The sequence below is a fragment of the Crotalus tigris genome, unplaced genomic scaffold (assembly GCF_016545835.1).
Source record: "Crotalus tigris isolate CLP2741 ecotype Arizona unplaced genomic scaffold, ASM1654583v1 scf7180000021944.90088, whole genome shotgun sequence".
NCBI classification, from domain to species: domain Eukaryota; kingdom Metazoa; phylum Chordata; class Lepidosauria; order Squamata; family Viperidae; genus Crotalus; species Crotalus tigris.
The window spans coordinates 75,913-90,088 of NW_024098770.1; the positions used below are offsets into that span (position 1 = coordinate 75,913).

General features: G+C 38.1%; 1 protein-coding gene across 1 annotated transcript; it reads right to left on the reverse strand.

Moving 5' to 3' along the window:
• Window positions 1-1,187: 1,187 nt before the first annotated feature.
• LOC120296948 (olfactory receptor 14A16-like) lies at window positions 1,188-4,033 on the reverse strand. Its single transcript, XM_039319018.1, has 2 exons — window positions 3,788-4,033; window positions 1,188-2,905 (listed from the first exon to the last, which is right to left on the reverse strand). Exon 2 carries the CDS (start codon window positions 2,877-2,879, stop codon window positions 1,965-1,967), a length of 915 nt encoding a protein of 304 aa, XP_039174952.1. The 5' UTR covers window positions 2,880-2,905; window positions 3,788-4,033; the 3' UTR covers window positions 1,188-1,964.
• Window positions 4,034-14,176: the final 10,143 nt, after the last annotated feature.

Below are 14,176 nucleotides of genomic sequence, written 5' to 3' on the forward strand. Positions count from 1 at the left end.
AAAGTTGCTATACCTTTACTATATCCATTCTGATGTTTTTCCTTAGAAATGTTTCTTTTATATTTATTCAGAAATATCTGAATACAGATGACTTTTCCTTACCCAATCAAAATATTATTTTATACTTTTTTTATCACACAATACTAGGTGAATGTTCCATTTTGTATAAATTATAAAGGTATTGTTAGGATAATGGCAGAGATATCACAAAATAGTGATATGGATTTTGGTATGTATTATCAGTATCTTGGATGGCATTCATTATTACTCAAGGACATTTCAGTAAGATATCATCTTATCTTCTCTAGGTATTGGACCTGGGAACATATCTTATTTCTTCCACTTGTTACAAAGTTGAAGGATTTCTGAAACCTTATTTAATATTCTAATAGAATTATGTATCATCCTAATTTAATTTCCTACTTTTTCATTTCTCATGGTTATCAAAAGGTTATGTGAGATAGCATCAGTTCACACAGCTTGCACACTCTGCCTCATCTCTGGTCCTGCCAAACCATTTCTAAAGAACAGAAATATTCCGAGCTAAAGAAATTGAAAACCAATCTGATGCAGAAGTTAAGGCATCAGGCTAGCTAGAAACCAGAGACTGGGACTTCTATCCCCCCTTAGGAATGTAGCCACTGTGTGACTTTGGGCCAGTCCCTCTCTCCCAGCTCTTGAAAGGAGGCAATGGCAAACCTCTAATGCAGGGGTGTCAAACTTGCAACATCATGTGACATGTCATGACATATCGTGACTTTTTTCCCATTGCTGGCAATGGGGTGGCGCGGTTTTGGTATGACGCATCCAGCCCGTGGGCCAGCACTTTGACACCCCTGCTCTAATGAAAAAAATGTTGCCAAGAAAAATATAGCAACTTGTTCAGGCAGTTGCCAGGACTTGAGGTTGACTAAAAGGAGCAAAATATCAAACTTTGTGAGGAAATGACCATTTTAGAACAGAAGTGTTATAGAGACTTGTATTCTTTTAGAAATACTGAAGTTTCAGCTAACCATATTATGGATCAGCATTAAAGGAAGCCATTTCAGATAGGAAAGAACAAGGGAAAATAGACCAAATCACAAACTTCCTGTGCATTTCAGGTTTTTCCACTATCAGAAGCATAATTTAGAGTTCCAACTAAAAGCCAGGATTGCTCAAGAATAAATAAAAGATTCAGACATCTGTGAGGAAAGGAGAAATATTTATTTCTAAAAGCAAAGAGTTTGCCTTTAAGGGCAGTTCCAGAGAAATGGGGTACAGTGACATACTTTTATAGGGGAGTTAGTCTGAGGTGTGGAAGTATCTGTGTGCTGATTCTAGGGTGACATTTGAGGTGTGTGTGTGTAGGTATGTCATCTATGCTGTTTATTCTTACAAATATGTAGTTTTGCTGGGAGAACTAATTTAATTAATTCTATTTGTGTTTACAGACTTTATCCTTTAATATATGGATTAAGTCTGGGTAACTTATTTGGTAGTTTGAAAAAGTTTGAATAAAAGGTATTCCCCCCCCAAAAAAAAGATTTTGCTTTTTAAAAAATCAGTTTCAACTGGACTGTCAATTATCTAATAGAGATGCTAATTCTCAGCCCATTCTGTTAATGTTTTAAGGGAAGATGGAAACAATATAAACAATAAAATATATTTTGATATAAAACTTCTCATACCACCAATTCCATTACATTCTGTATTCACTTCAGTAAACAACAGGAATTGTCAGCCTATGGAATGCCAGAGCTGCCAAAGATCCATATTTAGCATCTGTAAAGTGTTTTGACAGTAATTAGAAATGTAGGCTAAGCAACTATCGACAGCTAGGTTCTTTTGGTTTGAGAGGCTAGATTTGCTACACCCAACTATCTCTTTCTACTATATTCTTTTATTCACAGAAGTAAAACAAAAGACAGGAAAATTTAAAAAACTTATGGTGAAGAGACTATAAACAACATTAAAAGAATTGATCAAAATCTCCACAGTTGAGAAAGGACACATTTGATGTTCTTATTTCTCATGCTATAGATGATTGGATTGAACAGAGGTGGAAGGAGGGCATACAGAACAGTCAACCCAATATCTAAGAAAGATGGTGTGTTAGAGGAAGGTCTCATATAGGCAAGGCATCCATTTAATAATAACATAGACACTACTGTGAGGTGGGGAATACAGGTAGATAAGGCTTTTTGCCTTCCTTGCTCAGAAGGGATTCTAAACACTGCCTTAAATATCAATGCATAAGATACAACTATAAAAGTAAAACAACCAAATACAACAATGAAACTGGCCACAAGAATTCCAAACTCAAGTAGATTTAATCCAGAGCAGGATAGTTTTAGTAATTGTGGAATTTCACAGAAGAATTGATTAACAACATTAGAACAAAAAAGGATAGAAAACGTGCCAGTGGTATGCAAAATTCCATAGAGGAGACCTGTAACCCACACTAGAATTATTATTTCAGTACAGTATTTCCAGTTCATCACCATCTCATAGTGCAGTGGGTGGCAAATGGCAACATACCGATCATATGCCATCACTGTCAGGAGGGAGAAATCAGAAGCTTCAAATGACATAAAGAGAAAGATTTGAGCAACACAACCAAAGTAAGAGATGTGTCTGGTATCCATGAGAGAATTTATCATGGATTTGGGCACAATGACTGAAACAATGCCTAGGTCATGTAGAGCCAAATTCATGAGAAAGAAGTACATGGGGCTTTGCAGTCGATGGTCAAAAGCAACTGCAGATATGATGAGAATATTTGCTGTTACAGTTGCCAGATATAACACAGAGAACAAGAAAAAATGCAAAAGCTGCATATGCTGATTTTTTGAGAATTCCAGCAGCAGAAAGTAAGACACTGTGGTTTGATTTTCCATGTTTATTTATTACAAAGCTGTCATAACTGCAAGAAAAGAGGAAAATTCAGTTAGATAAAATTTTGGAGATGGCATTTTGATAGGTGGTAAGAATAGAAAAATCAAGAAACATAATGAAAAACAGAGATATAGGATGGGGATATTAGAACACACTCTTTTCCATTTTTACCCATCTGTACTAAAGGACCAACCACCAACATCACATTTTTCCTTCTTTCCTCTTTTCAACTATTTATCTCATGTTGGTTCAGATCTATTTTCATCAATAAAAACATTATTCATAATAATTGGATCCATCCCACAGGATTGTGCTCATGTAGGAAAATTGAAGAATTCCAATGTCTGGTAGTTTGTGCTTCTAGAAGAAAGGCAATGTAAATCTAGCCAATATATATAAAAATAATTTACTATATCTCTTATTTGAAAATCTTAAGAGCAGACATTTCCTCTTTGTATAATTTCTCTCTGTGTGTATTTATGTAAGTGATGGCAATGTTTTTTTTTCTCAATTTCCCCACCAGATATTAGGCTAAAATAATAGCATAAAACGCTTTTAAACCAATACATAAATACAAGATTATTAAACATGTATTTAAACAATTATATCACTGTTATATACATTTAATCAAAGGGCCTCAAATAATAGCAGAATAAATTAATAAATTCCCTTATCCAACAATCAGAAGGAAATGAAAACTCAGTTTGAAAAGGCAGTCTCCCATCCAGTACAAACCAATAATGTCTGTAGTGGAGTTTTGACAGAAAGTGAGACACAACCTATTGCACCTTTGAACTCTGACATCTCAGCATTTTTTTTAAACAATGTTGAACGCTATGTAGGCACATTTTCAACAATAATATTTAACTTATTTTAACAACAGAGAAATAAAAAGTTTTGGGAATCTTACCATGCATTTTTTTTTTCATGTACAGTTAGATGATGAGATGACTTTGCCAATGCTAATTCACCAATTAATGATCAGTTCATAAGGAAGATTTGGAATAAATTTCTGCAAATTATAACTGTTTTTTATTCTTTATAATTATCATGAGGAAAAAGAACCAATGTTATATGTGTAGTTAATTCATTATTTAAAGTCTACACAGAAATGTCTCCAGATCTTTCTTCCCATTAAGTAAATGCTGTCCCACTATTTTTCATGTAGTGAAATATCTATCTGCAATTGTAGTTATTTCTATTCCGAATCTATATTAATCTTTATTTCCCTCAAGAGAATTGTACAGCAAAATGAAACTGACTTCTCTGTGCTTATTAACACAGTTAACAAATGTAAATGAAGCTGACTTCTGTGTGTTCATAAACATAATTTGTCATTATGAACACAACAGTTTTGTCTAGGACCTGTTATCATATCACATACAATAATAATATTTCCGATTATTAACAAAAGTTTAAATTGTGAAACACAATCAAGTGAGAATCATCATTTGTGATTCTCTTTTATTTCCAGCTTTCTGCATGCTACAGGCAGGGGAAGAGCTTGACCTTGGCTAAATATGTCCACATACCTAGTGGTGGATAATAGTTCTGCCAATTATAAGGGGGGGGAAGCAAAAAGAAATATCAGAAAACCCATAGAATCCTGGTGGAATGCCAATCATCATCATCATCATCATCATCATCATCAGTAAGTGCCGCCTATGCAAAGAAGCTGAAGAAACAGTGGACCACTTGGTAAGCTGTTGCAAGAAGATTGCACAGACTGACTACAAGCAGTGGCATGACAAAGTAGCAACAATGGTGCATTGGAAGATCTGCAAAAAATATCATTTGCCTGTAAACAAAAACTGGTGGGATCATAAAATAGAAAAAGTCATAGAAAATGATAAAATTAAACTGCTCTGGGATTTCAGAATTCAAACAGACAAGCACCTGCAACATAACACCCCAGACTTAACAATTGTCGATAAGAAAGATAAAAAAGTCTGGATAGTGGACGTGGCAGTGACTGGAGACAGCAGAATAGACGAGAAAGAACTGGAGAAGATAACAAAATACAAAGACCTACAAATAGAAATAGAAAGACTGTGGCAAAAGCAAGCAAGGGTAGTACCAATAGTAATAGGCTCCTTGGGTGCAATCCCAAAACAACTGGAGCACCACTTGAACACCATTGGCATTGACAAATTCGCTATTAGTCAATTGCAAAAGGCGGCCTTATTAGGAACTGCTTCCATCCTGCGACGATATCTGTAATACCATCAAACATCCACATCTGCCTATCCCAGGTCCTGGGTAAGGACTCGATAGGTAGACAAAATGCCAAATCCAGTCTGAACATCTGGCTGACTGTGCGATGATCATAATAATAATAATAATAATAATAATAATAATAATAATAATATAACTACCCCAGTGAGGCACTACCTTGACATGGTTGTGGGGCTTGTGTACTCTGAGGAAGATGAGAGCTATGCCAGAGGTTCAACCATACTGGACAGGTCTCATCAGAGGAGTCAGACAAAGAGTGTCTCTCCCATACAAAATATGGTGAGACGTAAATTGCAGAATGCCATACCGGCTCGGATGTTGCCCGGGTTAACAAGGTCCGCGCTAGATATCGGAGTTCCTGGATATCTGGTGAAAAATGGGTTACAGGACTCAGGACTGTTGGCTGAGCAACCAGGGCCAGCAGCTGCAGAACTACTGGAAGAAAAGGTGTTTACCCGTCGCAGATACACAGTGATGGAAAACAAAGAAATAATGATCTGTTACTACAGATCAAGTCCAACAAGAAGAGGATATCTAAAACGAATGCACCAGTTCTGGAAAGAACAACATCCAGAATCAGAAATAACAGAACAGAGACTAGCAGATCAACGCCGATTTATAATACGAAATAAAGTATTTACAGAAACAGAATTGGACGAACTGCAAAGGTTTACCCAGGGCAAAGAAATCAAAGCCTTACCAGAAGTAATTCAGAATATAGAGGCAAACCAGGGGGAGTTTGCAGTGAAAGAATCCAGTAGAGATATACAACTGTTCTCATTTGGAAACCAGGCACCTCTTCCTCAGGAAGAACAAAACCCTCTAACTAAAGAAATAAAAGAATTGAAACAAAGAATAACTGAGCATCTAGAACAGCACAAAAACAACAGAATAAGGCTACCTGCATTGAAGCTTGTTCCAAAGAAACAGCTAGCACAAGCATTAAAAGATGCAAATACTGCAATATCAAGTATAAGCACCAATTCACTGCAAGAAACAAACCAACTAATGTACAGCACAGCTGCAGTTATAACAGAATACCTGGGATGCAAAATCAACAAAGAAGAAAAACAAACAAACAGTGCACCAGAAAAATGGAAGGTTAGACTAGAAAATAAGATCAGCAAGTTAAGATCACATGCAAGCAAGCTAGAACAGATGAAAGAAAAGAAGCTGAAGAACAAGAAGACCAAAGAATACCTAATCAAGAAATACCACTTAGAAACAAGGAAGATCAAGGAAGCACTGGAAATAATAAAGCAACAAATAACAGCTATAGCCAGGAAAATCAGTAGATATGAAGCTCGAATTGCAAACTATAGGCAGAACCTCCAATTTCAATCCAATCAGAAACGTTTCTACCAATCCATCAATGGAGAAACTGCAAGAATCAGTCAGTACCTGACAAGGAAGAAACAGTGCAGTTCTGGAAGCAGATATGGGATAACCCAAAGAAATACAACAAGGATGCGGCTTGGTTAAAAGAGGTGGATGCAAATAAAACAGAAGTTGAAATGAAAGAACTAGTAATAACAACAAAAATGGTAGAAAAAAGAGCAAAGAAAATCAAAAATTGGTCAGCACCAGGTGAAGATGAACTGCATGGGTTTTGGTTGAAACATCTAACTGTTATACACCCACTCATTGCCAAGCAGTTCAACAATATACTACAAGGAGGAGAAATTGAAAAGTGGCTAACAACTGGGAAAACCTACCTAATAATGAAAAATCCAGCAAAAGGGGCAACACCAGATAACTACAGGCCAATTACCTGCTTACCAACAACTTTCAAATTACTAACTGGGGTGGTAGCTGATGCAGTACAACAGCATCTAGTTGAAAACAATCTCTTCCCACCTGAGCAGAAAGGAAACCGCCCCAATAGCAGAGGAACAAAAGATCAACTCCTAATAGACAAAATGATCTTGGAAAACTGCAAGAGAAGGAAGACCAACCTGAATGTGGCATGGATTGACTACAAAAAGGCATTTGACTCTCTGCCACATGATTGGATAATCAAGTGCCTAGAAATAACAGGAGTCAGTAGAAACATCAGAAAATTTGTGCAAAGATCGATGGCACAATGGAAGACACAGTTGCAGATCAATGGTGAGAAGCTGGGAGAGGTTAATATCAAGAGAGGGATATTTCAAGGAGATTCATTATCACCATTACTATTTGTTATTGCACTGTTTCCTCTGTCAACAATACTGAATAACTCAGGACATGGCTATCAAACATCAAAAACATCTGCCAGACTATCCCACCTCCTTTACATGGATGATCTGAAGCTGTATGGAAAAACATCATCTGAAATAGAATCGCTGCTCAACACTGTCCGTATATATAGCCAAGATATTGTATGGAGTTTGGCTTGGACAAATGTGCCACACTTACTATCAAACAAGGAAAAATAGTGAAAACTGAAGGAATCAAGATGCCCCACGAAAATAACATTAAGAGTCTGGATGAGGAAGAGTACTACAAATACTTGGGTATCCTTCAAGCTGACAACATCAAGCACACTGAAGTCAAGAAAAAGATTAGAGGTGAATACATCAAGAGAGTGAAGAAGATCTTAAAATCCAAACTCAATGGAGGAAATACCATAAAGGCAATCAACACCTGGGCAATCCCAGTCATTAGGTACACAGCTGGAATAGTGGACTGGACTCAAGCAGAACTAAAAGCAATGGATAGGCAGACCAGAAAAATAATGACAATGAATCATGCCCTTCATCCACGCAGTGACATTGATAGACTTTATCTACCAAGGCAAATAGGTGGGCGTGGAATGCTACAAGTACATCAGATGGTTGAAGAAGAAAAAATGGCTTTGGAAGAATATCTGAAGAACAATAATGAAGATGCACTGAAATTAGTATATCAGGAAGGCTTACTAACTACTGGAGAGACCAAACTGGCCTACAAGAAAGACCAAATGAAGAACAGAATAGAGGCATGGGAAGACAAAGCACTACATGGCCAATACATGAAAAAAAAATAGCTGGGAAAGCAGATAATAATAAAACCTGGCAATGGCTAAGAGCAGGAAAATTGAAGAAAGAGACCGAGGGACTAATTCTGGCTGCACAAGACCAAGCCTTAAGGACAAATGCATACAAAGTCAAAATTGAGAAGACAGCAACAGACAGTAAGTGCCGCCTATGCAAAGAAGCTGAAGAAACAGTGGACCACTTGGTAAGCTGTTGCAAGAAGATTGCACAGACTGATTACAAGCAGCGGCATGACAAAGTAGCAACAAGGTTGCATTGGAAGATCTGCAAAAAATATCATTTGCCTGTAAGCAAAAACTGGTGGGATCATAAAATAGAGAAAGTCATAGAAAATGATAAAATTAAACTGCTCTGGGACTTCAGAATTCAAACAGACAAGCACCTGCAATATAACACCCCAGACTTAACAATTGTCGAATAAGAAAGACAAAAAAGTCTGGATAGTGGACGTGGCAGTGCCTGGAGACAGCAGAATAGAAGAGAAAGAAACTGGAGAAGATAACAAAATACAAAGACCTTAACAAATAGAAAAAGAAAAGACTGTGGCAAAAGCAAGCAAGGTATACCAATAGTAATAGGCTCCTGTGGGTGTGCAATCCAAAACAACGGAGCACCCACTTGAACACAATTGGCATATGACAAATTCGCTATTAGTCAATTGCAAAAGGCGGCCTTATTAGGAACTGCTTCCATCCTGCGACGATATCTGTAATACCATCAAACATCCACATCTGCCTATCCCAGGTCCTGGGTAAGGACCCGATAGGTAGACAAAATGCCAAATCCAGTCTGAACATCTGGCTGACTGTGCGATGATCCATAATAATAATAATAATAATAATAATAATAATAATAATAATAATAATAATAATAATAATAATAATAATAAAGTTGAAAGGGACCTTGGAGGTCATCGAGTCCAAACCCCTGCTCAGGCAGGAACTCTACACCATTTCAGACAAATAGCTGTCCAGTCTCTTCTTAAAAACTTCCAGTGTTGGAGCATTCACCGCTTCTGGAGGCAGATTGTTCCATTGGTTAATTGTTCTAACTGTCAGGAAGTTTCTCCTTAATTCTAGGTTGCTTCTCCCCTTGATCAGTTTCTATCCATTGCTTCTTGTCTGCCCTCAGGCACTTTGGAGAATAGCTTGACTCCTTCTTCTTTGTGGCAACCCCTGAGATATTGGAACACTTCTAACATGTCCCCCCTCGTCGTTCTCTTCGTTAAACTAGACATACCCAATTCCAGCAACTGTTCCTCATATGTTTTAGCCTCCAGTCCCCTAATCATCTTTGTTGCTCTTCTCTGTACTCTTTCTACAGTCTCAGCATCTTTTTTACATCATGGTGACCAAAACTGGATGGAGTATTCCAAGTGTGGCCTTACCAAGGCATTGTAAAGTGGTATTAATACTTCATGTGATCTTGATTCTGTCCCTCTGTTAATGCAGCCCAGCACTGAGTTGGCTTTTTTGGCAGCTGCAGCACACTGCTGGCTCACATATGTGAGAAAAGTAGTCGAACACCGGAAAAATAAAGCCTTAAAAAAATTAAGGGCTTTTACGAAATTCCGAAGGTGAAAGAGAGATTTTTATTTTTGCGCAAAAAGGTTCAGAAGTGACTTAACAATCAGGAAATTTCTGAACAAGGGGGAGGGTCTAAACTAAAGCTTTATAGGTTTCTTTCTCTCAGGAACAAAGGAAGCATAGATGGAATCTTACATTGTATATGGAATCTACTTTGTGTAACATTCAGATAGTTTATAATAATAATAATAATAATAGTAAAGTTGGAAGGGACCTTGGAGGTCATCTAGTCCAACCCCCTGCTCGGGCAGGAAACCCTACACCATTTCGGACACATGGCTGTCCAGTCTCTTCTTAAAAACTTCCAGTGTTGGAGCATTTACTGCTTCTGGAGGCAAGCTGTTCCACTGATTAATTGTTCTCACTGTAAGGAAGTTTCTCCTTAGTTCTAGGTTGCTTCTCTCCTTGATTAGTTTCCACCCGTTGCTTCTTGTCCTGCCTTCAGGTGCTTTGGAAAATAGCTTAATTCCCTCTTCTTTATGGCAGCCCCTGAGATATTGGAATACTGCTATCATGTCCCCCCTTGTCCTTCTCTTCGTTAAACTAGACATACACAATTCTCGCAACCGTTCCTTATATGTTTTAGCCTCCAGTCCCCTAATCATCTTTGTTGCTCTTCTCTGTACTCTTTCTAGAGTCTCAACATCTTTTTTACATCGTGGTGACCAAAACTGGATGCAGTATTCCAAGTGTGGCCTTACCCAGGCATTGAAGAGTGGTATTAATACTTCGCGTGATCTTGATTCTATCCCTCTGTTAATGCAGCCTAGTACTGTGTTGGCCTTTTTGGCAGCTGCCGCACACTGCTGGCTCATATTTAAGTGATTGTCTACTAGGACTCCGAGGTCCCTCTCACAGTTACTACGATTGAGCATGGTGCCACCTATGCTGTACTTGTGCATTTGGTTTTTCTTGCCTAGATGTAGAACCTTGCTTTTTTCACCATTGAATTTCATTTTGTTAGTTAGTGCCCAGTATTCAAGTCTGTCCAGATCCTTCTGTACCTGAAGCCTGTCTTCTGGAGTGTTGGCTATTCCTGCCAGCTTGATGTCATCTGCAAATTTGATGAGTTCCCCATCTATCCCTTCATCCAAATCGTTGATGAAGATGTTGAAGAGTACTGGGCCCAGTACTCTTTCTTTCTCACACGTTAGCTCCATTTCTCATGGGAATAACAATGAAGGCAGTTTTTACTTTTATACAATGTTTCTAAATATGCATTAGGTCATTCACGTACTGTTAATACAGCTGTTGGCTAACACAGCTTTCTTTCAGAGATTATGCAGACACATGATTTTTGCTTTTAGTGATTTTTCATTATTATTATTATTATTATTATTATTATTATTATTATTATTATTTTACTTTATTCTTCTTTATTCTATGTTATTCTATTTCTTTCCCACATTACTCCCCCCTTTTGGAAGTTTTCCAGCTTAAACTTCCATTATTCTATCTCTGATTCCGGATCTCCTGAAGGTACCATTTTATATTCCCATAAGGCTAACATTGTTTCATGTTTTGCTGTTAATTGGGCTGTCCTTTCTGAGATCCTCCGAATCATGGCTATAAGGCAGGGGATCAAGCAAGGAATTAAAATACATCCTAGAATTAACAAAACTTAACATAGTTATAGCAGCCTTGTTAATTCCAAGATCCATAGCAGTGGTCTTGTTGGTTCCAGACCACCATTTACCATCTTCCCATGTCCCTGTGCATAGGAGGTCACCTACTGCTACACAAGATTTTTTTTGTTTCTTGAGTAACATACATGTCCTACCAAGTTGGAAGTGAGACCCCAATCACCATCTTTCCCACTTGTATAGGTTAAATTATTATTTTTAGACATTTCTAGTACCTTGGTATAATTTAACTCTTGTGCCTCCCATGGCCACCTTTCTCCCATGTTTGTTCCAACACACACAAAACAGTTAGACACGCCTAAAGTATGGGCAATGTCTTCTGCTAACTTAACAAAGGTATTGGTTACATGTCTAGGTACTTCAGGAATATGTAGGTTCTCCATTTCCTCATAATATGACCAAAATAATGATTTTTGTTCTGGTCTTTTGGTTGCAGTTATAATTTTGACTTCTATTTCTGACATTGGGTCATAGCCATTTGTATCTATTCCTATCCCAAACATCCATTTCTTACTTTCCCACCTATTTTGTTCTAGGAACCAACTGGCATTCTGGACTGTGAGAGTCACCAAATTACAGTTATCCATTCCACAGGAATTTGCTTTTGTTTCCTTCTTTTCAAACAAGATGTGGTCTATCTCTTTTGGGTCTTGGGTATGCCACTTAATACATGACCACCACTTACATTTGACCGCACATCCATCTGGTGGGCACAAGTACTTATGTTTTGGGATAAAGTTGTGAATATTACCGATCGCTCCGCAACCATATGTTGGAGTCCAATAATTAGCTGCTTTGCAAACATCAAAGGTGACGCTAAAACTGGAGTGTGGATTGGATTTCCATTGGGAGATCCCTAAGAGTGCCTGGTCCTTGTAGCTAGTTCTTGTTCTATGTGTTTTGATTTGTAAGGCCCAATGATCAGGATCAGACTTCGGGTTATAACACTGACATTGGACACCTTTTCTACAAACTTTATATGTAGTTCTATTGTACATACAAGAGTCAGGAGAACTATCTTGGCACCCTTCTGGTTTAACTGTATGGTAAATCAAAGTCTTGGTTATCTGGTTTCCTTGTTTTGTAGTTTTGATACAGTTTTGACAACCTTGGTTTCCCTGTGTGTCTGCTCTTTCTTGGTGTGTGCTACTCAATAATTCTTTATTAGAGGGTTTCTGCATTATGACCTCTCGTGTAGCCATTGTACTGATTTGTGTAGGAATGTGTGTGCATATTAAATAATTAACAAATATTATGAGCTGTAGAATCCTCATATCTTCCACCGTACGTAGAGAGACAGCTTCCTGGGGTGTCTCAGCAAGGTTGTTGATCACACCGTGTCTTGGGAACCCGTTGCTGTATTTCTTGTAAATTTCAACACCAAAGGCTTGTCAGTCTTGTCTACCTTGTAGGTCACCGGATCTGCAGGTGCAGCTGCTTTCACTCTACTCCAATGGATCCAAGATTTTCCTTCCAGGGTTTTCACTGCCAAAGGAGAACACATGACAACAGTATACGGTCCTTTCCATCTTGGGCTCAAGGGATCTGATTTCCAGTGCTTTACCCACACTCTATCTCCTGGTTTGAACCCATGTGTTGCTGTAACCACTGGAGGGGGTTGTTGTTCCATCATATAATGGCGCAATTTTGAAACGGCCAAATTATGAAGCTGTAACTGATGTAACAATTTCTGTTGATCTACTCTCCCCTTATGTGCCAAGTCGGGCCATCCTTGACTGTCAGGTTTAAACAGGCAAGGAAGACGGCCAAACATGAGTTCATAAGGACTAAGTTGTAATTTAGTGCGGGTGGCCAGTCTGATTGCATACAAAACCATAGGCAAAACATCTGGCCAGTGTAGATGAGTTTCCAAACAAAATTTGGTAATAAGTGTTTTAATTGTTCTATGGGATCTTTCCACTCTAGCAGCCGATTGAGGGCGGAAAGCACAATGAAATCTCCACTTAATTCCTAATGCGTGGGCTAAAGCCTGATTGATTTGGTGTACAAATTCAGGGCCATTATCTGATGAAATCCTAGAAGGGCAACCAAATCTAGGAATAATTTCTTTAAGAAATATTCTGGCAACCTGTATAGCTTTCTTATTTACAGTTGGAAATGCTTCAATCCATCCTGAATAGGTATCAATTATTACTAACAATGCTACATATTTCTTACTTCTAGGCATGTCAGTAAAATCAACAACAACATAGTCCATAGGAAAATAAGCGATTGGTTGTCTGCCAGGTGGTATTACTAGTCCTTGGCGTGCATTGGTTTGGGCACAAGTGGTACATTGAGAACAAACATCTGCTATTAGCGAAGAAGCAAATGGAATATAAAAAAATCGTTCAAGTTGCTGTAATAATACAGTTTTTCCCAAATGATGTTGCTTGTGTGCCTGAAAAATAAGTGGGCGAGCAAGTGCCAAAGGAACAGCAATGAGTCCATCAGGTAAAGTGTACCAGCCTTTAACTAGTTTGGCTTGTACATCTTGTTGTAATTTTTGAGTTTCCTCCCTCATATATGTAGGATCAAGTTGTTCTAAGTAAGTGTCTAGATACATGAACCTTGTGACATCTGATTTGAGAGGGGGACCTTCTAATGCAGCTCTTTTTGCTTCTTTGTCTGCCTTCCTATTGCCCTGGGTAATAAGGCTTGAGTCTTTTTGATGTCCAGGACAATGAATGATTGCAACTTTGGATGGCAATTGTGCTGCCTTGATAAGTCTTTTAATCAAAGTTGCATATTGGATAACTTTGCCTGTGGAATCCAAATATCCTCTCTCTTTGTAGATAGCCGCATGTGCGTGTATTGT

What these genes read in the sequence shown, in the direction of transcription:
- LOC120296948 (XM_039319018.1), bottom strand. Translation starts at nt 2,879, where the DNA reads ATGGAAAATCAAACCACAGTGTCTTACTTTCTGCTGCTGGAATTCTCA.